General features: G+C 37.8%; 1 protein-coding gene across 1 annotated transcript; it reads right to left on the bottom strand.

Moving 5' to 3' along the window:
* espnla (espin like a) lies at window positions 1-27897 on the bottom strand. Its single transcript, XM_026266309.1, has 10 exons — window positions 27228-27897; window positions 18940-19130; window positions 14224-14410; window positions 13956-14138; window positions 13721-13852; window positions 5897-6037; window positions 3615-3759; window positions 3229-3434; window positions 1949-2113; window positions 1-1823 (listed from the first exon to the last, which is right to left on the bottom strand). The coding sequence occupies exons 1-10, from the start codon at window positions 27519-27521 to the stop codon at window positions 339-341; spliced, it is 3129 nt and encodes a 1042-aa protein (XP_026122094.1). The 5' UTR covers window positions 27522-27897; the 3' UTR covers window positions 1-338.
* Window positions 27898-27998: the final 101 nt, after the last annotated feature.

Here is a 27998-nt window from a genome sequence, read left to right as displayed (position 1 = left end):
ATCAGTCAGATGATCATTTATTTAATCATTAGAGTAAGCAGCCTCCAGTATTGGTGCAAATTAAGTCTCTTAATATCTGATTCTCAAGAAGTAACAAAAAATTAACAGAAAAGGGCATTTAAATCATTTTACATCACATACTGATAATTCTGACAAAAAGGCCAACACGTTTTACAGTTTATGGCAGTCTTCTACCTTGCACTCTTAGAAAATTGGAGAAAAACATGTCACAACTGTATAAATATTGGTACATGTTCTACAACAAATGCAAAAAATACATATATTTAAAGATAATAAGGAATCTCTATGTATACCCCCTACCCCCCAAAGGCTTATTGTCATTCCTCAAAATCAAATATCTCAGCCTCCTTTTCTTTCCAGAAAGCAAAACTACGGTCAATATATTTGCAAATCTCCTCATTAGTCAGACTACTAATATCAGCATTATTTTTCAGGACATCGCTCTCATCTGGGGTAGGTGTCTGTATAATGACTTTAGGCACAGGCCTCGTTTCTACCGTCGTTGTCTGCTCTACGTGTTCTAGCTCTGGTTGGCCTGATCCATCTCCGAAGAACCTCACTTTAATGTCCTCAAATCCATCCTTCCATTCCCGGTTCCCCGCCTCAATGTCCTGAATTACAGCTTTGTGAAAATCACGCACAGTCTCCCAGGTGAAACGCCCCACATGGTCGAACACTTCAAAGCACAGCAAGTGTCTTATTTTCCTCTCATCTGCTGGCAAATCTAGCTCAAGGATGTGAAAGTAGCCAAGCATGAAGAGGTCGAGTGTCAGTGTGTCGTAGTCGACGGGCGATCCATCCACACGGGGCAGGAACTGCTCAGGTGAGTAAACTGCCTGCTGCCGGTTGAGTCTTCGGATTTGCCGTGACGGGACAAATGAGATCATGCTTCTCCAGTTCCCAATCATCTTATTGATGGCACTTCTCTGCTTGAAGAAGTGCCCCAATTTGCCATTTTCCATGGCGTTCTTCGGAGAGATATCCAAGCTAGCTTTACGTTCATACTTCGGCTTCTTAGATATATCCAGAGAATCAACGCTTTGCTTTCTCTGAGCATTTCTCACAGTCACCGTATAAGCCGACTTCTTCCAGTGACCCAGGAACAAGACCACGATACGTTCCTTGCGCAGGGTTGTACTTTCCATGGCATCACTGATGACACAGTCAATAGGTGAATCACCAATCTGGTCAACCTCTGGTCTTTGTTCTTGTATTTGAGAGACCTCATCTGAACCATTTCTTACTGGTTCTTGCTCTTGTTCACCCAATGATTCTGCCATCCCTGAATCATTTTGTGAGGAATCGTTCTGATTCTCAAAGTTGGACTTTAAGTTCCTTACAGAGACACCAAACTGTTGAATCTCATTCTCTATCTTCTCCCTCCTGCCTCTGTTGACAGCTTTCTTCTCTGATGGCTGAGAGAAGACATTCACAAGCTCTGTGTTTGGCATTTTGCAGTAGGGCTGGTCTGTTAGGTTGGTCATAAGCAATGACATACTCTTCACAATGCCTGAAATACGGTTGCACCAAACGGGTAAGGGAGTCTGTGTAGAGTTCTTGTACTGTGTGTTGACCGTGATGTTGACGATGGGTGCCGGAAGAATGTTTCGAAGTTCTTCGGCCAGACGAGCAAGCTCCATTTCGTAACCCTCGCAGTTCTTTTGCATCGACACACTCTCAATTTGCTTCTCTAGATAAATAAGGTCATCCTCTGTTAGAAGCTCTCCAAATGGACCCAGGATGGCATTGTGAGCCTGGGAGTACCTCCAACTGTCCATCTTTGTATATCTAGTACCACACTCCTGTTAAATTATATAAAATCTACAGTTAAAAGCCAAACTTGGAGAAAGATGAAGTCAGAACATCATCTTAGATTTGTTATCTATGTATTAAATTGAAGACATTTATTGCAATATTTGCAGCCCACCTTTAACCTCTGGGTTTCTTGATCAAATAAGCTGGCCTGTAGCTGTCGTACCATCACTTGCCTCTTCCATTCTGCTATAGGCCTGCCCTTCTCATCATGCATGGGTACCAGGTAATCAATATCAGACAAATTAGCCTCCTCTGTCGGTAACACCACCATTTTATTCTAAAAGAGAACAATCAAGCATGAATTGGCAAGTCCTGTAGTTCAAATGGTGCATGAAAAACAAAAACAAAACTATCATGCTTGACTTATATCAAATCAAGTACTTAATTAACATGTTCTAAGTTCCTAAAAGTTTTTTTCTTCTTTTTTTGATGCAGTTTTCTTCTGCATATATGCTAAAGTGCTTAAGTACATTTCTTAAAAGTTTAAGTCAGTAACCATTCGCATGGTTAGTGTTTATGGACTGGCAACCATATTTACTAAAACAACTTTTGTTTTCATATCAATAAAGAAAATTTTTTATCTAAAATTTTAATCTAATAAAAAGGACCATGGATTTTACTGTAAATGTGTGTGCTGTACATTTTTATGCTAGTGATAGTGAATAATGGCTGCAACCATTACGACAGTGAATGTAGTAAATATTTAAGACGGTGAAATCCATGACACTGGAAATGTAAAGTGTATGGTGGATTTATCACTAAGCTAAACTCCTCTGGTTGAAAACAACAACTGGATCTCCATGAGTTAATGGATCTCAAAAATGTAAAACAATAAATAGATAATTGTGTCCAGTGCAAAGAGGTTAAGTTTGATGTGGTCACACAACAACTAGTTATCCAGTTCACTAGTTCACGCTTACATATAATTAGCTGAGGTATGGTATGCGTATTTGGCGTGCTGTCCGGGAAGGGCTCCGAGCTCGGGAATTGCCCGAACCTAGAGTACCCCCCCTTCCCCGTATATTGTAAAGTGAACTTGAAGTGAGGAGATGGGGTGGGGGAGGGATGCTGATAAACCGTCAATGGATAGAGGTAAGTCAGCGATATTTATACTGTGGGATTGATTACTTGATTGTGGTCCACCTGTGATGATTAGGCTAAGTATCTGACGCGCTCCTCCCGAATCTTCATTGATAATTACATTACATTTCTTGTTCTCACACAAAGGCAAGTCTTGAAGATTCAAGGGAATCAGTTTGGTTATGGAATGTAGTTGTCATGTAACTCTTTATCACATTTTAATAAAGGAATGACAACTGTATTCTACTAGTGTGATGAAGACCATCTTAGATTCAATGATCATGAGAGTATGTGGATGTTAAATTTCTTAACTGAAATGGTCAAATCTGCTGTCAGTCCAGATTTCTTAAGGCTGGCAATGGATTTTACATCTCCCAGTTTCATTTCTCCCATAAACAGTTTTCCTTTCTCTGGTACTGGCTTACTCAGAGGCGTACTGGAACTAAGGTTCTTCACCACTGCAATGACAATCAGAACAAGAACATCATTTGTTACTCTCATCTGTTTCCAATTATGTTCTGATCATATTCACATAGGCTGATTACCATTACTCACTGAACTGGAATTAAGTCATCAAGTGAAATTAAGGAAGGATGAGTCAATGGTGACAGCAGTGCCCACAAAATTCTGTCAGGATTGCTGAACATACACTTACAACAGCTATAGAGGTATTAAAAAGCCCCTTAGGGCTTTCTCACCCGAAGTGGCCATGTGGACATTCTGGAAAACGTTCCCATGTGAGGTAGAAGATGGAGGCGAGGGGGTAGTGGTGGAAGTGGGAGGAGAAGGTGAATGTGTTAAAGGGGGGTAACAGGCTTGAGGGGAATCTTCGGTCTCAGGATGCTGGTAGGATTGAAATTAAATGCAAAGTCAGACATTTCACAATGGACACTTATAATCCCTTAAAGAACACTTTTCTGTCATAATATTTCTATTCCAAAGTCTCCATGAAGGGAACATTTTAAAGCATCGTTTGATCCCCAATCTAAATCCCAAAGTATACTTCAGTTTTGATGTGATTACAAGCAAATCTGGACATGTAGCCATTCAAAGTATACTTTATGTGAGTGTACTAAAACAGGCACTTGGCACATACTCAGCTAGAAAGTTTCATCCTTTTCTAATGTCTGCTCCATAAGTTTTGATAGCTAAATGTTTTTTTTTTTTTTTTTTACTTATATCAACTAGAGCTACAGGTATCTCGTAAAGGAATAGTTCACCTAAAAAATTATTTCATCATTTACTCATCCTCATATCGTTCTAAACAACTCCAAAAAAGTTTCTTTCTTATATTGAATATAAAAGAAGATATTTTGATGAATGCTGAAAATCAAACAGCTATTGCTCTCCAATGACTTCCATAGCATTCCTTTCCCTATTATGGAAGTCAATGGGGACCAGCAACTGTTTGATTACCAGCATTCTTCAAAATATATTCTTAAAATTTATTTTGGAGGTGAACTATAACCCCCTCATGCAAGGGCTCGTCAATGTGGTCATCTTGTTGCGGTCTCCTGTAGTTTGTTGTTGTTTTGCTTCATTTGTTTGTTTTTAAACTGTGAAACAACAGGCCAGAGCAGTGTTGCTGCCTAGTGGGGAAACTAACTGGTGCAAAAACATTTAAATTCAAATGCATGTTCGAGCTAAGCAGTCAGTGAGCAGTTAGAAAAGTCTGTCAAAAAGTCTCTTATTTTTATTTATTACATACCCTATACACATACATTAGCATATGTGTAAACACCTGTTAAATTATACTTTGAGCTTTAGTAAGTATTTACATGCATGCTCAGTGGACAAAATGAGATAAATGTAATAATTACAGTATAAAGCTAAAAAAAAAACAAAAAAACATTCAATACCAAAATGTATCAATAATGTGTTTGTACTTTTACAGTGCTGCATAGTTAGCTTAGCAACATGCTAACAATAAACCATTTAAACTAGTAGAGGTGTGGTGCATGCAGCTGTTTCCACATATAATGTTCCAAATCATTTCTATGAAGGGCTAAACAGTTAGGATGCTGCCTTAGAAGACAGCTACCTATGTAGGAATTAACCAGAGAAACAGGTCACTAAATTGACCATTTGCAGGGAGTTGGATTGAAAGGCCATCTGACCAATAATAATGCAGAATCTGCCATTTCTGTCTGACAAACAAACCAGACAGGAGAGTAGATTAAAACCCTTTAACTGCCTGCTCAACCAAATGGTTGATTTGTCACTTTATGGTAAACGTAGAAAAGCTAAGCTAATGTTTTCAGATAATACTTTCTGCTGTCAGAATGTACTATTTGCTGAGAAATATAACTTTCTGATCATTCATTATAGTTCATATTTTCTGATTTCCATAGTATGTGTATGAATTCCGGTACTTTTGCCATAAAGTGACATATCAACCATTTGGTAGAGGCCGATATTTTAAAAATTATGGGACGTGTTGAAAAAAAATACATTGAGTGTGGTAACTAATGACATAAGGAGATAAGAAATGCAAACAAAAAAATTTTCAAATGCTTTTTTCTTGGTGGGGCAGTTAAAGGGTTAACGTCAGTGGACTTGAACTTGAAAAATGGTTCCACGGTTGAAACAAGACCTTCTGATGTTCATTCGTGTTTGTTTCAAGCTATTAACTAGTAAAAAGGCAGATGATCGCTTCGTGTTCTACTTGAACTAAGGCACTACAGGCATCTATCACAACAAATTAGAGAGCCACAAAATGGTATATGTGGTGTTTAATTTCTTTAAAATTGAGCAAATTTCTAAGCTGAGAATTTGTTTCATACCAAAAGTGATCTGCTCTGTTTTCTCTGTCGGCATGTTATCAGTTTTTTCTCTTTGCTTCACATGATGCATGGCTTGTCAGACAGTGACTGTAATGAAGGGGGGCGGGTCTTTGCAAATGGTCAGTTGTGAAACAGATGTAATGGTATATGCTTTGTCATTCATACAGTATTATTTTTCAAAAACGTATAAAACTCACCTTAAGACTGTCCATGGCTTTGTGTGTATTAGTGATCTGTCTGTAATAATCGGAGCTGGGTTGCCGAGACACAGCCGGTTTCTCTCTGAGCTCTTCCTCTATAGGACAGTTTTCTTCCAGAGGTTGGGCAGCTGGACAGAGCTGCAATACAAAGAGCTTTCATTATCATATAATATATTTACTGATTCAGGTAGTGTGCCATCAAAGCACATTATTTTACACAGACCTGTAAGGCAATGGAATAACAGGCCAATTATTGCAATTTGATCCACTACACAGCAGAACATCACAATCATATACATGAAACACAGCTATTTGTGGTCTTTCTTTTGTGCAGTGTTGTGGTCCGAACAGTGATATGTGAGCATTACAGTAAGAGAGGCCCTAGCTGGGGGGCAAAATAGTTGTACCTGAGCCCAACATCTAGATCCCACTTTACCAGAGGGAAAATGTAGAGTATATGGAAACATTTAGTTCACCGCTGATGAAACTGTAATATCCTAATGGACTCCATGCAGAATGAATATCAAATGTGGCTCTCAAAGGGCTCTCTGTAAAATACACACACGCACGGAGCATCAAAGGGAACACTGATACGCCGCAGCATGCTATTTTGCTCTGTCTCTGTGAGGTGGTCCTCCCAATTTCCTCTTGCACGGCACTTTGATGTCCAAACAGCACGAAATGCGCTGTGACACGGCTTGGGTGAAGGCAGGAATACATTTCTCAGAAGTTGTGCAATTCATAAATAGATACAATTTGGGAGGGATATGTGGGAATCTGGGACAAAACTACATTAGCAAAGTGGAATCTCTTTCCTTCGTGACCTCTGAGCAGCAGTTCAGCTCCTCACTCACGATCAGGATGCATCTGTCTCTGTGTGAAGGTTTATTCAAAGCCAGTGAACACCATGGCACATTTGGTTTTCATCAGCTATCCTCTTCTGTGGGTTAGGCGGTGGATGCTGGATTAACATGGTCTTCCCATCCTCTCCGCTACCTCATGGGCCACACAAACACTGATGGAGAGAGTGAGACTACAGCAGAAGCATCAAATCCATAAGTCCTTTATGGTAATTTGGTGGAAACCTGGTGCATAGCAATTTCAGAGTCTTTCTTTTTCACCAGTTACTTAGAGGGGAAAAAAAACTCACAGATAAAATCACTCAAATATACCAGACTTTCATCTTAAAATCCCAAATTAGAATGAAGTTAGCAGAACAACACCGAAGAGCTGAAACAGACAGAGGCTGTGGGATATTTCTCAATGTTTTGTTTTAGTAGTGTACATTCAATCAAATTATTTGGGGGAGAAAAAAAGAACCAGGAATGGTAGAAATAGGAAGGTCTGCACTGTTTGTGTAAGGTTTGGTTAAGGTTAAAACCTCCTCATCTCTCTGCTTTGTGGAGGAATTCAAGACCACACACTTGTGTTGACACATAAGCAATGCGTTCTATGTTAAATCACTTTTACACCTTCGGTTTAAACACATGATGAACATGTTTGACAGTTTTCACATGTAGAGAACTGAGTGAAAATGGTCCAAAGTGTCTACAGCAGCAAATCATCTGTGATGGAAAGTTTATGTTAAAATAAAGAAAGGATGACGAATGAGCTTAAGATGGCTTTCTTTCTATGTTAGCTGTTTTACATTAAAAAATGGATAGATTCTATATTGTAAATAGTAACTGAATTATGCAAGTAAGCTCAGGTAAACTTCTACCATATTAAGCTCTTGTGTTTTTCAGCTTAAACAGAAAAAGAAGAAAAGCTACAATACCAAATACTTGTTTAATTAATCATAATACTAGTATATACTGGATTTTTGATTGTGCATCCTCATTTCCCTTTGCCATCATTTAACACCCACTTATATAAATGTTTCATAAACTATGATAGTTTGTGATGCTTCAATTCAGTTGTAGCATTTAAATGTTTGAGGTACATTTTTACTGTTTTGTTTTTAAACTATTTAGACAAAGTATCATAAAGTTTCGTACAGGAAATAGAATTTTAATGTATTAAACCAATTGGATATAAAAAATAAATAATACTTTTTAATTTGTTAGTTTAGAAGCCCTTAACTGTGAACATTCAAAGGCACAATATAGATACTGTTATATATTACAGATAGACTACAATATATAAAAACCTTCAATAATCACACTACGAAAAAAAAAAAAGATACCAACAATGCATTAGCTCTACAAACACAATATGTATTAAAAGCACTATAAGTACTTACAAACTACCGTCCTCTTAATTATAGTTGATATCCACACAGGCAGCACCTGATCAATCTGTGTCACTAGATAGTGACACACGATGTGAACACCAAACCCAGAGATGTGTTGACTCCATCCACACCATCCCAACAACTGGCCATTGCCCAACAGGCAATAAACAATAAACTCTGATGGGAGAATGCACTTAATAATTTACACAGTGGATTGGGTAGCCGGCAATGTCACTAATGAACAAACCAATCAGCACATGCGAACAAGCGAGCAGTGTGATAGAGAGCAGGACACTGTCAAATCAGAATAGGCGGACAGAGACACCGTATCTCGTTCATTCATTTGTTGTTGTTGTTGCTTTTCGATCTCTGAAACCACATTAGACTGGGGACGTGAAATTACGCACATCAACAATAGAAGAAGAAAAAACTTTCTCAAGGCTTAGCCTGAAAGATGTGGCACTGCATGAATAGAACCTTCCCATTATTTGTTTAATAATGTATGCCCTGGAAAAATAGATGACAATTCAGTTAGGTCAGTTAATTGTATCTCTTTCCAGCATCAAACAGAGGACGCCTGCAGACCCTCGAGTGTGAAGGTCAATAAGTCAGATAATCTGAGCATTTAAGGCAAGGTTAGTAGAAGTTGTAATTGGTATTTAACAATTTCTAAATGAATTAATAATACATACAAAATTGTCCAAATGAGACCACATTACAAAGATTTCTGCCACGTGTTTTAAACTAGATTTAAAATGTATATATATTTCTTATTTTATTTAACATGGACACTGTTATTTGTCATTGGCCTAGGTACTTTCTGTAAATCTTAATGATGAAATTAAAATAGACAAACACTCTTGTGAAATACAATGTATAAATGCTTAAAGTAAAACAATGGTTTTCAGTAGAAATAAACAATGTGTCGGGTTCTGATTTTGTTGTTGACATTAAAGGCTCTGACTCAAAATGAAATCTGTGCAAATGTGGTGCCAAATCACTTTTCAGTTGGTAAAAGCTAGTCAAATTCATGGACATGCCATACATCTGAATATGCATACTTCTCTAGAGACAAGTCAAATAAGTGTACTCATGATAGAGTAGGTGAACAACACCCAGATAACCCGCTGCATCTGTTGTGATTCTGAAGTGTGGAACCAGTTGACATGTGTCTATCCCATAAGGCCAGATGAGCTGAGAAAGCATCAGATTTAAATCTAAACTCCTCATTTAACAGTTTTAACAGTTTAACTGTAACAGGTAGGCTACCAAATAAAGTTTTTAGGTCATAAGTCAAGGACCACTAGTCACAAAAAAACAAAACAAAAAAACAATTTAGGATATACTATTTTTTTTTTTTTTAGAATGTGTTCATGCTGTACATGTTCATTATAGCTGAGAAGTATGATTAAATCAAATTCAGAGCATATAAAAGTACAACAATTCAGAAACAGCAATGTTTGCATGCATTTCATTTGCTTCACATTGATCAGTGTACAGTCAAAAAGCAAAATGACTTCAAGACAACTGCCTTAGAAAATGAAAAAAAAAGGAACTCATGAAACAAAGATTGCTTACAGCAAACCCTGCATCTGCAGGTGCACAAAAAGCACTTAGTAAACATTTGTTTGGTGTGCCATTGTACATTCTCGATTACATGGCAAACACTGTTCCATGTGTAGCGGACCACTAAAGGTCAAAGCAATCAGAGCATTCTTGAGATATGACTGAACATTTGATGAGAAACACGTTGAAAGATTCCTCTCAGGGGGTAAACTCGTAAAAAAAGCTTCCTTACCACCCCCTAGTGGCCGATTAGCATTGGCAGTTCTACAAAGGCCCCATGCTGGACCAAACACTCCAAGCATTTTTTTAATGCTTGAAAGTACCTGCAATAAACAAACCACGGAGCTTCACTGTACATCACACTAAGAACATTTCCCAATCTGAGTGGAGTTTTTGTTGTTGCTGTACTGAAATAAACCTTCTCTGGGAAGCCAAAAGAGTCGCATTTAATACAGCTGGCCTCTTAATTCCCTGCCTGAATATGATGGGAGGAAAGCATATATGCGTGTTGTAAAATAAACCCTTGATCTGTTTATTTGATTGCAGCTGTCTCAGGGAGAAGGCACTCACACTTTGAGCAGAGGGCCGTGCTCAGGGAGGGTGACCTCTTTGGGATGAAACCAAAACATGAGGAAATACCTAGCACGCAACTCTCTGGCCAAACGCCCAAACAATCCATTACAGGCACCGTTAGGAAATGAGATGGCCTGTCCCGAGCACTCTGAGGTGGAATAAAACCTTGTGAAGTACACTACAACTTGCAATATTATAAGCGGACCAGGAGGAAAACTAAAATGCTTTATTCCTGAAATAATGATGATATGGACCTTACAGAGTCTTTCCAGTGGGAGGCCTGGGAAACAATTTTGGGTCAATGAAATATAGCTGAGTGTCCATGATAAAAAAAAAAATAGGAAAAGTGTAGTAACAAGTTCTTTTGTGATGCACATGTACACAAAAAATTGTATTAAATATACTTTTCATTGTAAAAGCCAAGAAATTCATTCATAAATATCATTTTGTGTTGTTCAGGAGGTACATCATATGACATTTTACAACCTGAACCAACCTTGCCTTGTCAAAAAAAAAAAAGGTCAAATTATTTGATATACTAAGATTTTCTTAAGATTTTTTTTTTTTTTTGAGATTTTATATATACATATATTTTATTTTAATATGACATCAGTTGTACCTTCCTGGCATTTTGACTCTATCTTTGCCTAGTTTTTATTTTTTTTGTTTTAAAGTTCTATACACTATTATTTGAAAATTTTGGGTTGGTATGATTTTAAAGAAGGTATCTTATACAAACCATTTCTGCATATATTTGATAAAAAATACAGTAAAAACTATAATACAAAATAACTGTTTTCTGTTCTTGTGATGGTAAAGCTGAATTTTCAGCAGCCAGAGTCACATAATTCTCCAGAAATCATTCTAACATGCTGATTTGGTGCTTATTATCAGTGCTGAAAACAGTCGCTGCTTAACATTTTTATTGAGACTGCTAAATATTTTTCTTGTATTCTTTGAATGTTAGCACCTTACTGACCCCAAGCTTTTCAGAGGCAGTGTTTATCAAGTAAGACTGTACATAAGTCTAGATTTTACTGGGGTAATCAGCAAAAACAATGTCTTATAACATGTATTTATCCAAGGCAGTACTGCTTGATCAGATGCGTTACAGTGGAATTAGGGTTAAAGGAAAAAAAGATAAACAATCAGATGCATGTTTGAAGCCAACAAACATCCTGTTCTCCAGCCAATTTGATAGATCAAGTATCTGTTTCCAAGCATTAGAATGGTAAAAACCCTGAAACCAAACCCTGTGGATCCCATAACCAGCTCAGCCCCCGGCCCTCTACCTGAGCTAGGCTGCTGGTGAGAAGGTAACTGATACACCCCCAGCACGTAGAGAGCCAGCTGCATCTGATGCTTCAACAGCCTCCCTTCACTAATTAGATCTCTATTGTTGGGGCAGGTCGGCTTAATTTTTGACATCTAGCAGCACCCTGAGTCTCTCACATTGATATAGGAGCAATGAATAGCTGATTTATTCATGCCTATGTTGATAGGGAGCTTATATTACTGCATTAGATCTATGGAAAAGTGTGACCAGGGTGACTGGAGACCACGTAATTAATTCTGTGAAATCTCAGATATGGTACTTCAAATTTAATGAAACTTTAATGAATTCTTAATTGGCTTCAACTGGTTTTTAACCTGTTGACATAGCAAAAATGCGGTTTTAAGCCCTAGATCTGGCTTTATTTGTTTTAACATTTCAGCTTCATAATCTAGAGCTTGCTTTATGGTTCCAGCCCAACTTGGAAAAGTGGAAAAACTTTTTAAAATGATCTGACACAATGAAAAAGTATTTGCAGGTTCAACCATGGAAATCAGCTTGTATTGTCATAAGTTTGTCAGTGTGCTTAAGTAACCAACAGCTGAGTAACCAAAAGAATCCACTGAGGTTTGTATAACATAAATTTATGGCCTGTACCTTACTTGTTTATTTAACAGAAATTAATATTCAGCTCCTCTACAATTTGTTCATATGGATTTTAGCTCACACATTCAGTATTAGCTTGTTAAACGTGTTTTATCAGCTAAGCAAGGTATGTTGGAAGAAATCCAAGACCAAAAAATTGAATGGGAACAGCAAAAACAGCTGCTATCTCTACCGCCTATTAACGCAGATGGACATCTTCAAAAAAGAAAAGAATGAATGCACAGTTGTGAGATACAGTAAATCACTACAACAGCAGTATCCCCCGTAGGCGACCCATCAATATTGTGCTCTAAATGTGGAATTAATTCCTCTTCCAATGTGGTTCAGTTGTTGTGCCCGCCCTGACAGCACTACCATGTTCACCCTTGAAAGATTTATGACTTAAATTGAGCAGCATCTTATTTACCATGTGAAACAAGAAGGCTGAGAAGCCATTGAGGTCTACTGCACACAAAAGCTTCTTAGAAAGTAGGCGCTATGTGACACCTTGAAAGTTACTGGCCTGATTTTCATAGACGCTCAGACATGTCAGTCAAAACAAATCAATCGTGGAAGATCTGGATACAGGACAACTAACAGAACTGACTTTTTGAGGGAAGAAATGTATTTGGACGAGAGCTTATCTATGTGACACTTCACTGCAAGGTCTTTAACCCTCTGATGCATGATGTCAACAACAGACCATTTTTAAACATTCATTTTACATCCAAACCATGTTTGACAACCTTTGACCCTTTCTCATTTTTATGCATGTCTGTCCATGTTTTTATTTATAAAAACATAACAGTATAATTCAATATGTATCACGAAATGGTCAAAAACAACATATATTTTATTATGCAATTATTAATGTATTTTTTATATAATTTACTAAATGAAAATTAATCTACTGTGATCTGCAGTGTTATATTTGTATAATTTTTTTATATTTACATTTAGAATAAAATGATAATGCTGTGGGTTAAAAGGTTTACATTTATTTTTGATTATTTAAAAAATTTTCACTGACTTAATTCACACGGTGGCAGATCTCTAACTCATCTAAAATACATAAAAAAACCTATTAAACAAAATAACTTCATAATAATTTTATTTAATTAACAGAATAAATAAAATTCATATAAATAAATAAATAAACAAACTATTTTTAATGACTACATTCTTATTCTAATGTAAAAAAAAATAAAAATAATAATATTAGGATAAATAAAAGTAAATATCGTCTTTTGTTATTTAATAATGAATACATCAGAGGGTTAACCATCCTGCATTTGATCATGAATTATCTTTTAAGTCGATCTGAATAGTTTCAATAAACATTATTTCTGACCTTCAGTTCAAAAAGCATTTTTGGGTCAATTGTGGCAAAACATATAGCATAATTCATTTATGTCATGTCACTACTTTCAGTATTTTCACAATCAAGATTGACTGAAACGGTGATCTCTAACTTAACTGATCAACATACTGTTGTGATATCTTTTTTGCCAGCATAAGAAATGAACCTTACATTTCTCTCCACAGAGCGAAGGTATCTGGCACACTCGAAGTGGCCGTTGTATTCAGCCAGATCAGCAGCCGTGAACCCATCTACATCTCTTTCCTTTGGGTTGATCTGGTGACCCAGGAGGATTCGACAGCACTGGGGATATTTTTTAGATGATTATTATGACATAAAAGCATAATTAAAAACATTTATCATTTTAGGCGCCACACAATAGACTCACATCCTAATTTAAACCCACCTCTATCTCCCCATTCTCTGCTGCATCATGTAGAGGAGTGCCACCCCAGTAATCCTTTTTGACCTTTGATCCCATCTGTAACAACCTCTCCAGGATGCCATGATGCCCCCCACTGGCAGCAAAGTGTAAAGCAGTCGCCCCTTCATTATCTTGACTAGACAGGCTGACGTCTGTGTAGGACACCTGAAGTAGTCCAAACAAGTATTGTACCTGTAGTAGAGCTCATGACTTTGAAGCATATATTTGTAGAAGTAAATGTATAACCCACCAGCCATACCACCAATGCTTGGTGGCCCATGTGAGCCGCAGCATGCAGTGGCGTCATACCATCTTGGGCTCTTAGATGTACGTCAGCTCCACAGTCTTTGACCAGATACTCCACAACATGTAGATGTCCCTCCTGGCAGGCCAGATACAGCGGCGTAGCGCCCATATTTGTCTGTCGATTAACACACCTGAAAAAACATCAGTTAGGATGTTTATTCAAGTGAGTTTTTAAAGGCTTATGGAAAATGTATATCTTTGAGTAAAATCCCTCTTCCGCTATTGGTGTTTCCATGTCCTTTTCTATGGAAGACACACATTCCCCCTTCACTGAACTGGTCATCTTGGCCTGTGTGGCCAACAACATGAGAATTAGGGATGCACGATAATATCGGCACAATATCGGTATCGGCCGATAAAAGCTTAAAATGACCATTATCGGTATCGGCCGATATGAATATTTCTGCCGATGAGCCAAACCGATATTCTCCAAGTGAAATAATTGACCTGTTTTTCAGATGTGAATGTCTGTCTACATTTGTAAAATAATACATTTATGGTAGAATCAGTACAGAAGAGATACATGGATTTCTCTTCAGTAAAATTAAAGTTTAAATATATCAGTATATATTTGTATATATATCGATATCGGTATCGGCATCGGCCAAAATTATTTTGAAAATATCGGCATATCGAATATCGGCCAAAATCCAATATCGTGCATCCCTAATGAGAATCATTCACTTGCACTAAAGGATTCAAACATGTGCTAAAGGCATGACAATATGTAAGGTCTGGTAAATCAACTATTTTAGCTAAGGATAAATAGAGCCAATGATTGTGTCAACGTCCACCACTGTTAAACTAATTACTGTCTGGATATTAATCACTGGAGGCCAATTTAAAGTACATGGGATCGTATGGAGCTGTTCAGTTATGATATCAATTTGTTGCCAGCTCAGAAAGGGGAATTCGTTATAGGCTCCCTATAGTTTTTAGTTTCACTGGGTTTTTAAGAATAGCAGTTTGTTTGAGATTTTTCACTCCCATTCAAAAGTTTAGTTTTTGTATTTGATTAAAAATACATTAAAAGCAGCAATATTGTGAAGTATTATTACAATTTAAAAGAAATATTTGGGTCACTTTATTTTAAGGTCCAATTCTCACTATTAACAAACCATTAACTATGACTTTTGCCTCAATAAACTCCTAATGTGCTGCTTATTAATAGTTAGTTAAGGATAATATGGTAGTTAAGTTTATGAAAAGTAGTTGTCAAGTTATCGGGTAGAATTAGGGATGTAGAATATGGTCATGTAGAATAAATACTTTATAAGTAATAATAAACAGCCAATATATGTAAATAATAGGCATGCTAATAAGCAACTAGTTAGTAGTGAGAATTGGTCCATATACTAGAGTGTTTGCAGCCCTATTTGTAACATTATAAATCAGTGTTCAGTAAATCAAGAATCAGAGATTTTTAAATGCAAAACTCGTATATGGTGTTTACTAAATTTATGATTTTGAAAGCAGCTGTTTAAACAAAATTTAACATTTAAGCTCCCTCCTGACTCTGCAGTGATTCAAAAAGCAAACACCTAGTTGAACCATCGAAGCATGCACTTTTACAACCTTAGCGCAGGGCTGAAAGGCGGGGAGCCAGACTGCAATCTCTTTAACCTCCTCTCTGTAAGCAGACTCATCTCCGTCCTTGACGAGGGCAATGACTGTAGTGTTTTCCGCAAACTTCAGATATTGCAGATATTCGTGTAGAGGGAGAAGAGCATTGGGGAGAGAACACAACCCTGAGGGACGCCAGTGCTGATCGTGATAGTCCTGGATTTTAGTGGAGGAACAATCTCTTAAACTTCACCAAAACTGCAGAAAACCTAAGGTCTTCATAAAACTACTGATCATTTTAACAGTTTAACTGTTTTAACACCCTGGCAGTTGTATTACTTTTTTGGTAACTTATCAACTACAAACCTCATTTTAATCTTAAATCAGTAAGTCTGTTATACCAAAAGCCCTTTTTCAGTCACAGTGGTTGTGGAACCCAGTGGTGATCTCTTGAGGTGTTAATGGTTCAGGACTTTAGGTTCAGTAACAGTGAGAAGCAGCTCTGATGGTTCAACTTCCAGTATGTTGAGACATGTGACAGACAGGGTGCATCCATTATACACCAGCTCTCTGACTCTCACGTGGGATTTTCTAACCCCTGAAGTTAATATATGCATTCCCCTAAGTTAAGTTTAACTTATCCAATACACAAACACGCTTCTATTTCATCCAGAGCATGACCCTGTGTATCAGTTTCAAGATGTGGTCATGCTACAGATGCAATATGAATCTGTACATGCTTGAGAGAAACAGGATGCAAGATTCATAGATTTACACAAAGACTTACAAAACTGGTAATCAACTTTGGGGTCTGAAGTGAATTAGGAGGATGATGGGACTCATTAGATCCGTTCAATTCCTCTTCCACCATCCCTTTTTGTTACATGAAAAAGCTTCGCTAGTAACTGAGCAAACTCAGGAAATGTACGTTTTAATAAAAAAATTCTGAATACCCATTTCTGTTCTTAGAGCAGCAATTGCCTTCAAACCTGCATCTAGCAAAATGAGGAAACACATTTGCTTTGGTGTCAGGGGCGCATTATGTGTGGTCTCTTTCTGGTGAGTAGGTCTGAGAGTAGATTCTGGTATGTGCCACACTTTTATGTCACATGTTCACTTCCCGTTACACCACCAAAGCAGAGCATGTGTTACTGACATTTCTAAGGTCATGGATAAATAACATGATTAGGCTGCTTTGCCAGGGTTTTTTGTTTTTTCATTTCATTTCTCTTTTAAATATCTTGTGGTCAGTACAAGAGGAAATAACAAATTATAACCTTCACAAAAAAATCTTAAAGGATAATTTAGTCTCCAATAAATTATAACATAAATAAAAATGCAATAATAATAATAATAATAATAAACTTTATATTATATGGAATAATTATGATACATATACAACCCCAATTCCAGAGAAATTTGGACGTTTTGTAAAATGCAATTAAATCAAGAATCTGTGATTTGTTAATTCTTTTGAACTTTTATTTAATTGCCAAAAATAGAAAGAAAATATTTCCAAAGTTTTCACCGACCAACTTAAATGTATTTTGTAAATATTAACAAATATTAACTAACTCATTCCAAAAAAGTTGGGACAGAGGCAAATTAAGAGTGAAAAGGTTATAGAATATCCATGTAAAACTGTTTTGAAACAATTCCCAGGAAGCAGGTGAATTGATAATAGGTCAAGGTATCATGTCTGGGTATAAAACATGAGGAGCAGCTCAGTCTTTGCAAGCACAGCTGGATCATGAGAAAAGTGTCAAACAAATCAAAAATCACATTTTGCAATGCAATATTGCAAAATATGTAGTTCTTTCACCAAGTACCACACATAATACTGTGAAAAGATTCAGGGAAACCAGAAAAATCCCAGTTCATGTAGGGCAAGGCAGGAAACTTGAATGTGCTTGACATTTGAGCCCTCAAATGGCATTGAATAAGAATCTGATCTGACTCCTGACTCCATGAAAATGTATGGATCATCATGAAAAGTAAAATCAGACATGACGATCACAGACTGCTGAGCATCTGAAGTCAAGTATTAAGCGAGATTGGACAAACATTTTGCTTGCATTACTTTTAACATTTAGTATCATCAATTCCTATTTTTTTTTTTACATTGTAATTAAAAGGAAGGTTGATGTGACACAGTGTTAAACGTGCCTCTGTCCCAGATTTTTGGAGTGTGTTGCAGCCATAAAAATCAAAATTTGTTCATATTTACAAAATACATTTACGTTGGTCAGTGAAAACTTTGGAAATAATCATTTCTTTTTGTCAATTAAATAAATGTCAAAAGAGAATAACAAATCACAGATTCTTGATTTTATTGCATTTTACAAAATGTCCCAACTTCTCTGGAATTGGAGTTGTAATTTTAATTTTATACAATAATAAATAATATGATTATAATTACATATAAGAAGTCAGATGCTGTAAGAAATATTATTGAGCTATATACTATTCCAACTGCATTAATTTCAGAAGGAAATCGGTTCAAAGGGCTAAGCTCTGAAACTTTGATTGCTCAATCATGTCAATAAATGAATAGACATCATATCATCATTACGTACCAAAATGTCAATTTACTTTAGTTAAATGTTAGATAAAAGTCAGTATTATTTTTGTACCAATGAGATGTTTGTACATACTTTTTATGAATATTTGAATTAGTCTTAATTATATTTTACATTTTAATTTTAAAGTTTTAGCAGTTTTGTTGTGTAAAATATATTATTATTTTAATTAATGTCTTTATTTTTTTATTAAAGTTTTTTTTTTTAATTTACTGAAGTAAATCAAGCTAAAGTAAATAGTTTCATTAACTGAAATTATGTTTATTTTATTTTAAGTAACAAACATTTTACTCAAATTGTATGCTTTTAGTTTGATTTAACTATAACAACCTGACTTACACAAAGTCATTGGATCTGTTTTTAAAACACACTCATTTTTTTTTAAATAAAAAACTTGAGATGTGTGACCTACAAGACTAGTGACCCAAAACAGTTTGTCACATGCTCCTTTTCATCCACCTCTACCACATGAGATTCATCTCTGTCATTACTACGTGTCTGTGCTCATAGCGCTGTACCCTGGAGCTTGACCAATCAGCAGCTTCAAACAGGTGAGGTCACCCTTTGCTGCAGCATAGTGGGCAGGAAGAGCACCGCAGTTTGTTTCCACTTCTGCTCCATTCGCATGAGACAGCAGCCAGTGGACAGCTTCCACCCGGCCGAACCGTGCAGCGAGGTGGAGCGGAGAGGCCCCACCAGAATCCTGATCCTGAATACATGAAAACAAATAAGTACAGACATAAACAACAATTCTTTATTTCATGATTTTTTTTCTTTGTACACAAATAACTTAATATTACCATATACATGAATACTCATTCTCATTTTTCTTTCAAATTATATTATAAATTATATAATGTATAATATACAATTCAGACTTTTTTCCCTCAGAATTCTGAGTTTTCATATTTTGTAACTGTTTTTTTTTTTTTTTTTGTTCCTACCACTTAAAAAAATACATTATTTTCAATAATTTAAATAAGGCTTTTTTTCATTATGCTATAATTTTTTTTTTTTTTTTTTTTACATTATGTTGGCTAAATAAATAAAAAAGGTAATTGTGAATTTTATTACCCAATTCTGACAATTAAAAAAATGTCCAGATTGTGAGGTAAAAAGTTAGAATTACTTTTATGTATTTATTTAGTTAGCCAACATGATGTAAAAATGTCAAATTGATAGCATAATGAAGAAAAAAATAATTAAGTTCATGAAAAGGCAACCAGTAAATAATCTTACAGAATGGGCCCCTGCACTAAGGTCATTAACATTATATTTCTGTATATATAATTCATAGTATTGTTAAAAATATGTTTTTCTTAGACAAATATATTTTAACAATTTTTTAAACTGATTTTAAATGCAAGAAGAATATATCATTACTTTTACTTGATGGTTACATTAACCATAATTAAATATATATATATATTTTTTTTTTCTCACAAATGGAATTAAAAAAAGGGGAAAAAAGTGTTTTAAATTAGATTTTTTTAGCCCCCAAGTTAATTTGTATTTGTATATCATTAAATATTGACCCAAGCATATCAAATAGAGTTTGACTAAGTAGTGAGGAAACTAAAGAAAAGAGTATAATCAGTGAGGTATTGAGTGTTTTTGAATCTGCAGCCACTGATCTGGACGTGCTCACAGAGACTGTAGCTTCATATATCATTTTCTGTGAGGATATGTGCATCCCCACCTGTACATTCTTATAATTTAATAATGATTAACTGTGGTTTACTGGGAAACTCAAACAGCTTCGTCACACCACAGAGGATGCTTACAGAACTGTGGATAAAATCTTGTATAACCAGGCCAGGAACAGACTAACAAATGAGATCAGAGTGGCTAAAAAACAACTCCGAAAAGCTGAGAAAACTGTTAAAAACAGCGATCCGGCATCAGTATGAACTGGTCTCAATAACATCAGCTTGTACAAGACACCACCCCAGCAGTCTGTGGAGAATCAACAACTGGCTGATGATCGGAATGTGTTTTACTCTTGATTTGAAAAGGCCAGTCTACCACCCCCCATCCACTCTGATTTGCACTTCACACATTCACAAACCACCCCTGCAACTCCCCTCCTCCACCATTCAACCTGTGCTGGTCTGTGTAAAGGACGTGAACAGGGTCTCCAGGAAGCAGATATCTAAAGCCTTTGTTATACTTTCCGCATGAGCAATCAACACGCATACACACACCGACTACTTGTATTTATACTTCCGAAAGTATATGCTGATGGACTGCTCCTCAACAAACAATTGCCCAGAATTACTGCACATTTGGCCGTCTTTATATTGTTTTATCGACGGATTGAACAGGTTCGAATAGCTACGGGCTCTTTACACAATCTGCACATGTGCAATGGTGCTTTTGAAGCCTACTGACCACGTGTACTTGTCCGTTCAGAGCCTCCACGCATAGCCTACTCTCCGGTGACATTTTTATGTCACGCCTATCATAGTGGACCCTAGTGGACTCGCGGAAAGATAAGACAGGCTTTAAAAAGCTTCAGGCACAGATAGTGTTTCACCTGCCTGTTTAAAAGTCTGTGCTGACCAACTGGCCCCCCATCTTCATACAGATCACTGGAACTTTGTGAAGTTCCCTGTTGCTCCCTGTTGTATGTGTTCTGTGCTAGACTAACTGAGACTTGTCATGGCACTTGTATACTGTTGTTGTTCTCTCGTTGGTCTGATTGCTTCTAATGTTCTCATTTGTAAGTCGCTTTGGATAAAAGTATCTGCTAAATGATTAAAGGGGGGGTGAAATGCTCGTTTTCACTCAATATCCTGTTAATCTTGAGTACATATAAAGTAGTACTGCATCCTTCATAACTCCAAAAAGTCTTTAGTTTTATTATATTCATAAGAGAAAGATAGTCTGTACCGATTTTTGCCGGAAAAACACGACCGACTGGAGGCGTGACGTGTGGGCGGAGCTAAAGAATCACGAGCGCGAATAGGCTTTTGCATTGAGAGCATGTGGAAGCTGTGACATTACCGTGAGGGAAAAACCATCATCCAAAACAAACCATGGCTTACAGTCAGATTCAGCCGTTTATTTATGATCCAGAATCAGATCCAGAGGCTGAAACTGAACGAGAGCAGCAGCAGCAACGACTTGCTCTGAGCGGGACTCGAACCCAGGTCTCCGGCATGGGAGGGGACGCACTAACAAGGAGGCAGAGATATTTGAAGCAGTTTTACTCACCGCCTGCGGTTCCAACACACGATCGTGACCCTTTTTCCTTGGGATTGCATCATCCTTAAGAAATAAACGATACGCAAATCCGTCGTCAAACTGGGCCTTGTGAGCAAGCATCTTCGAAATGCAGAGAACCAACAAAAACACTTGCACAACTCCGTTGATGCTCTGTAAAAATAAACTCCATCCACTGGTCCCTTAATGCTGTTTCTTTGGTAATCTGTGCAGGGTTGTCTTGCCCTGGCAACCAAAAACACACTTCTTTTGTGACTTTTCGCGACGCTCTCGCTCTGATCAGTGAATCGCTCTGATCAGTGAAATGTCTGTGCTGCTGCTCAGCCTCGCTATACGGGAGTGCGCGCTCTTCCGGCAGAAGTGCGTCAGGACCCATATAAGGAAATTCCGCTCCATCTAACGTCACACAGAGCCATACTCGAAAAAAACTTTCCGAAACTTGTGACGAACCGGAAGGAGTATTTTGGGAACAAAAATACTCCTTCAAATGTACAACTTAATTTTTGAAACTTTGTCCATGTTTAGCATGGGAATCCAACTCTTTAACAGTGTAAAAAACTCAGTATGCATGAGATAGCATTTCACCCCCCCTTTAAATGTAAATGTAATGCTTCAAATGCTACACCTTCATTCCGATCCCAAAAAAAGCTGTAATTTGCTAGACTTAATGATTACAAACCTGTCGCTCTCATGTCTGTGGTCATGAAGTCATTTGAGCGACTGGCCCTGGCCTACCTGAAGGACATCACAGGACCCTTGCTGAATCCTCTTCATTTTGCCTACAGAGCAAACAGATCTGTGGATGATGCAGTCAACATGGGACTGTATTACATTCTTCAACACCTCGACAGACCTGGGAATTAGGCAAGGATCCTATTTGTGGACTTCAGTATGGCCTTCAGTACCATCATGCCTGACCTTCTTTCAGACTAACTCACACAGCTCTCTGTACCCACTTCCATCTGTCAGTCGATCACCAGCTTCCTAACAGACACGCAGTAGCTAGTGAGGCTGGGCAAATCCAAGACTTTCACGATCAGCACTGGCGTCCCTCAGGGTTGTGTTCTCTCCCCAATGCTCTTCTCCCTCTACACAAATATCTGCAATATCTGAAGTTTGCGGACAACACTATAGTCATCGCCCTCATCAAGGATGGAGATGAGTCTGCTTACAGATAGGAGGTTAAAGAGATTGCAGTCTGGCGCAATCTTAACAACCTGGAGCTTAAAATGCTCAAAACTGTGGAGATGATCTTGGACTTCAGGAGGAACCCCCCTGCTCTCCCCTCACTCACCATAATGGACAGCACTGTGGCTGCAGAAGAGGCATTCAGATTCCTGGGCACCACCTGAAGTGGAACATTCATATAGACAAAAACAATTTGCTAAAAAGGCCCAGCTGAGGATGTACTTCCTTCGCCAGCTGAGGAAATTCCACCTGCCACAGGAGCTGCTGAAATAGTTCTACTCTGCTATAATTAAGTCTTTCCTGTGTTCATCCATAACTGTCTGGTTTGGTTCAGCTACCAAATCAGACAGACCTACTACAACGGACAATCAGGACTGAGAGGATTATCGGTGCCCCTCTGCCCAGTTTCCAAGATCTTTACATCCCCAGAGTGAGGAAAAGGGCTCAGAAAATCAACTTGGACCCCTCACACCCAGCCCACTCTCTCTACGAACTTTTGCCTTCTGGTTGGCGCTAAAGTTCACTGACTGCCAGAACAGCCAGGTACAAGAACAGTTTTTTCCCGTAGGCTATATTCAGCCTGAACAATTAAACTTTCAGAATTATACATCGTCCATCACAACTGACATATTTATACACCGGATCCAAAATGTGTACACTTGTAAACTGCACACTTTGTAAATAACATATCTGCACACTTATAACATATTTATTCCCTATACTTCTATTTCTGTATACATTATTTAATTTCTTCTTTTTTTTTTTTTTGTATTAATGTTATATTCAGTCCCTACTGTACTGCACTATGTTTGTACTTTCTAGGGCACTGGAAGCTCCTATAGTCAAACCAAATTCCTTGTGTGTGTAAACATACTTGATAATAAAGCTCTTTTGATTCTGATAAATTGTTTATTATATATTTTTTTTTTTTATGTGATAAATTAGAATACAGCCACTTAATATCGTAAGCCAACAGTTTGGTAAAGAGCTGTCATTGAGTCATAAGCTGAAAGAACATACAGTTTGATAGTTCATTTCATGATGTCATCATAACACCATCATAGCAACAGTGTGTATTGTCCATCCTACAATAAATCTATTGCTGCTGACACAGACCCCATTCCTCGATGGGCCATCACTCCTCTACTCCACCAATGTGATCAAATTAGTGTAGCCATCTTTATTTAATCAGACCAAGGAAATGTTCATTAATAATTGAACCACATACAACTCCGACCTCACTTTGGCAAGCACAGGCATAAAAAACACAGATGAACACCCAGTAAGACCACCACCCAAGAATATTGTTATCACTTTAGTCCATGATAACAAGGGACTTAAAACGTCTACTTTAATACAGCACAGCTGGCCATAAATTAGATCAAGAGGTTGTCGATGTTAAAAGAGCCGGTTTGCATTAGTGTGAGAAGGTGCTGTGCAGGGGGGTCTTGGAGGAGCAGTATGGCCTGTACTTCCCTGGTAAACAAACAGTGTTAACGGTTAGATTGAGCCCCCTCTAACCCATCTGGTCATGATTACAGCAGTCATGCAATACTACCGAGCAAAGAGTAAACAGAGCAAGGGAAAGTGATGTAATCACACCATTCACACCATTCTGCGTTCACACCATTCCTGTACCGGGTGAACTTCTTATGTAAGGTGCTATATTTGAAGCAGGTTTTGCTTAGCTATGATATTTAAAATTATATTATGGCAGGCAGTTTACATCATGTACAAAGTTTTTCAATATAGTATGCAAGTCTGAGGTGTCTCACCATAGCTGAATTTATTTGGGTCAAATACAGTAAAACAGTAATCTTTCGAAACAACATTCAGTTTTAAAATAACTGCTTTCTACTTTAATGTTTTAAAATGTAATTTATTCCTGTAATTTCAACAGCATTACAGTCTTCAGTATCACATGATCCTTCAAAAATCAATCTGATATGTTGTTTTGGTGTCAAAGAAACATTTCTTATTATCATCAATGTTGAAAACCGTTGTGCTACTCAATATTTTGTGGAAACTAGAAAATTAATGCATTTATTGTTGAGCAAAGGTATTCATTTATTTAAAAAGTAAAAATAAAATCAATATTACTACTACAGTTTTATAAATAGTGTTGCAATTACATTTTAGCAATGGACTTGGCAAAGTCCTTTGATTTGACATAATTTGAGAAATCACACACCTGCCTATATAAGTTATAACAACTAACAAATCCATATCAGAGAAAAAAAAAAACAAGCCATATGTTTGAAGAACATGCAGACAGAACTGTGTTGAGACAGATCTGGAGAAGACTACAAAACAATTTTTGCTGCACTGAACGTACAAGTGACCATAGACTCTATAATCCTTAACAGAAGTGAAGTGACGTGACTTGACATACAGCGAAGTATGGTGACCCATACTCAGAATTCGTGCACAAACACAGCAGTGAACACACACACAGCAGTAAACACACACACCGTGAACACACACCCAGAGCAGTGGGCAGCCATTTATGCTGCAGCACCCGAGGAGCAGTTGGGGGTTCAGTGCCTTGCTAAAAGGCCCGAGACTTGAACCCACAACCTTAGGGTTAGGAGTCAAACTCTCTAACCAGTAGGCCATGACATCCCCCTGGAACCTGAAAGAAGTCTGGAACAACAAGGACTCTTAATAGAGCGGGCCTCCTGCTAAACTGAGACATCAGGGGAGAAGGGCCTTGGTTAGACTACTGGTGACCAAGAAGCAGATGGTCACTCTGGTTGAGCTCCATGATCATATATGGAGATGAGAGAAACACTCCAATGATCTGGGCATTGTGGTGGTATTGCCAGACTCAATCCTCTTCTTAGTGACGCCATAAAAAGCACCTAAAGGACTCCCAGACTGTGAGAAACAAGATTATCCAGTCTGGTAAACCTCAATTCAAAGTGTCTGCAGGAAACCAGGCACTGCTAATTACCTGCACAACACCACCCCAATAGTGAAGCATTGTGGTGGCAGCAGCTTTCATGTTGTAGGGGTGTTTTTCAGCAACTAGCGGACTTGTCAGAGTAGAAAGAAAGCTCAATGCAGCAAAATACAGTGATATTCTTAATGGTTTGAAGAACTCAGACTGGACAGAAGGTTACCTTCGAACAGGACAGTGATCATAAGTACAAAGCTAAAAAAATGCAAGTGTGGCTTATACACACTTCTGTAAATGACATTGAGAGGCCCAGCCAGAGCTCAGATTTGAACCCAGTAGAACATCTCTGGATAACGCTTAAAATGTCTAATAATGTCTAACTAAAAATGTTCACTGACGGTCCCCATGGCAGACATTCCCCAAATCCATGTGGAAGAAGCTTGTTGCATCTGATCTTACCCAAAAGACCTGAGGCTATAACCTCTGCCAATGGTGTTTCAACTAAATAAAGATTTTTTGTATTTTGTGAATACATATGCAATGTAAATATTTCAGTTTTTCCTTTCTAATAAATTTGCAAAGAAATCACAGATCTGTTTTTTGCTTTGTCATTATGGTGTATTAAGTGTAAACTGATGTGGCAAAAAGCTAATTTACAGCTGCGACATAACCAAATGTGTAAAAAAAAAAAAAATCAGAGGGTATTAATACGTTTGCAAAGCACGGTATACATAATGGGGATATTGGCAGACCTCATTATTTTTATTAATAGTTGCACCTCAGTCTATTGCAGACATGTAGTTTTATAATAGACTTATTATAGTCTTAATTGCATATTATTAAAATTCTTTAAAATACTAATTATTAAAATACTTTTTTTTACACTTTTATTTTATTACAATATTAAGATTATTTTATTTTATTTTTTACATAAAAGGGAAAATAAGAGTGGGATCGGAAAAATAATAAATAAGAAAAAATACGGATACATTTGAATATGGGCCAGTTACGGCAAAAGCTAAATCCAAAATGCCTACTCTCCACGCTGTTGTCTTAGCTACCTTGGGTTGGTTTCCTCTTTTGTGGTTTATCTTGTAGCTTGGATTATTTAGTAACTTTCTCTTGCTCAACCAGACAGCGGTGAGCAAAGTTAGCGCAAACAGCCTTCGCCAACAAGACAAGCAGACAGAGAGATTGGCACAAGTAAAAATAGGGGCTTTGGTCATTTTATTCGTCTCTTCTTAACACAGAGCGATCAAATGGCTTCAGAAGTCTTACACTGAACATAAGTCACACTTGGACTAATTTTATGGTGGTTTTGGAGCTTGACAGTGCTTGGACACCATCCGCTTTAATTGCATGGCACAGCATGAACATCTTTTCTAATATCATCTTTTATGGTCTTTGAAAGAAAATAAATCACCCATTTGATCAATCCAAACTCTGTCCACACCACTGAGCTAAGACCCATAGCTCCATAACCTCTCCACTCACCTGTACATTACATCTTGCAACCTGTACGAGCCACTTTAGTTCCCGGGTGTGACCTGTAGCTGCAGCATCATGGACAGGTGTGGCTCTATTGAGGGCCTTTGTGTTAGCATCGAACCCTGCTTCTGTCACCAGAAAGCAAAGGCAGTCCAGCTGACCACAGCGTGCAGCATGATGCACCAGTCCCGCCCCCTGAGCATCCACAATGGTATCGGTAAGACATCCAGTTTCAGCTAGCTCTCTTAGGCTCTGCAGGTCTCCCTCGCGGGCTGCGGCAATGGCCTTTTGGAGCACCATGTCAACCCTGCCTCTCTGCACCTGCGCAAGCTGCCTTTGACTGGATCCGGACGCTGTCTCTAGCAATTCATCCTACCCCCCCAAGGCACACATGCACGCACACACACACAGGGGAAGCTGACACCTAACTGTCTGCCAGCTGGCGGGGTTAGGTGAGCAGAGGAGAGGAGCAGGTCTGGCCCGGTGAGCTGTAAAGGTAATGAAAGACGTCACAATGCACCAGTGCTCATCGTGGCCCAGCCGTTGCCTTTGTGCCCGTTTACCCAACAGCACATGGTTGCCCTCCTCTTTGGCAGCAGACACCCGAGTAATGAGAGAACTGGCCTCTAAAGACCTACTAAAACTGGTGTGCATGCATGTGGCATGTGATTAGAGATTACAGTGAGCCTCATTTTCACATGTTAAATATTAATTTCTGTCTGAATGGCCAAGAGTGTGTCTGGAAGGAGAACAAGGGATTAGAATGGAGCAGTTTGC

The sequence above is a fragment of the Carassius auratus genome, chromosome 6 (genome assembly GCF_003368295.1).
Source record: "Carassius auratus strain Wakin chromosome 6, ASM336829v1, whole genome shotgun sequence".
Classification (NCBI taxonomy): domain Eukaryota; kingdom Metazoa; phylum Chordata; class Actinopteri; order Cypriniformes; family Cyprinidae; genus Carassius; species Carassius auratus.
This window is presented reverse-complemented; position numbering and strand designations above follow the sequence as displayed.

What these genes read in the sequence shown, in the direction of transcription:
- espnla (XM_026266309.1), bottom strand. Translation starts at nt 27,521, where the DNA reads ATGGTGCTCCAAAAGGCCATTGCCGCAGCCCGCGAGGGAGACCTGCAG. An exon ending in AAGCATTGGTGGTATGGCTG is followed by an intron (nt 14,139 to 14,223) that starts GTGGGTTATACA and finishes GGACTACTTCAG; the next exon opens with GTGTCCTACACAGACGTCAG. An exon ending in CAGCAGATTTGACCATTTCA is followed by an intron (nt 2,114 to 3,228) that starts GTTAAGAAATTT and finishes GTTCTCTTTTAG; the next exon opens with AATAAAATGGTGGTGTTACC.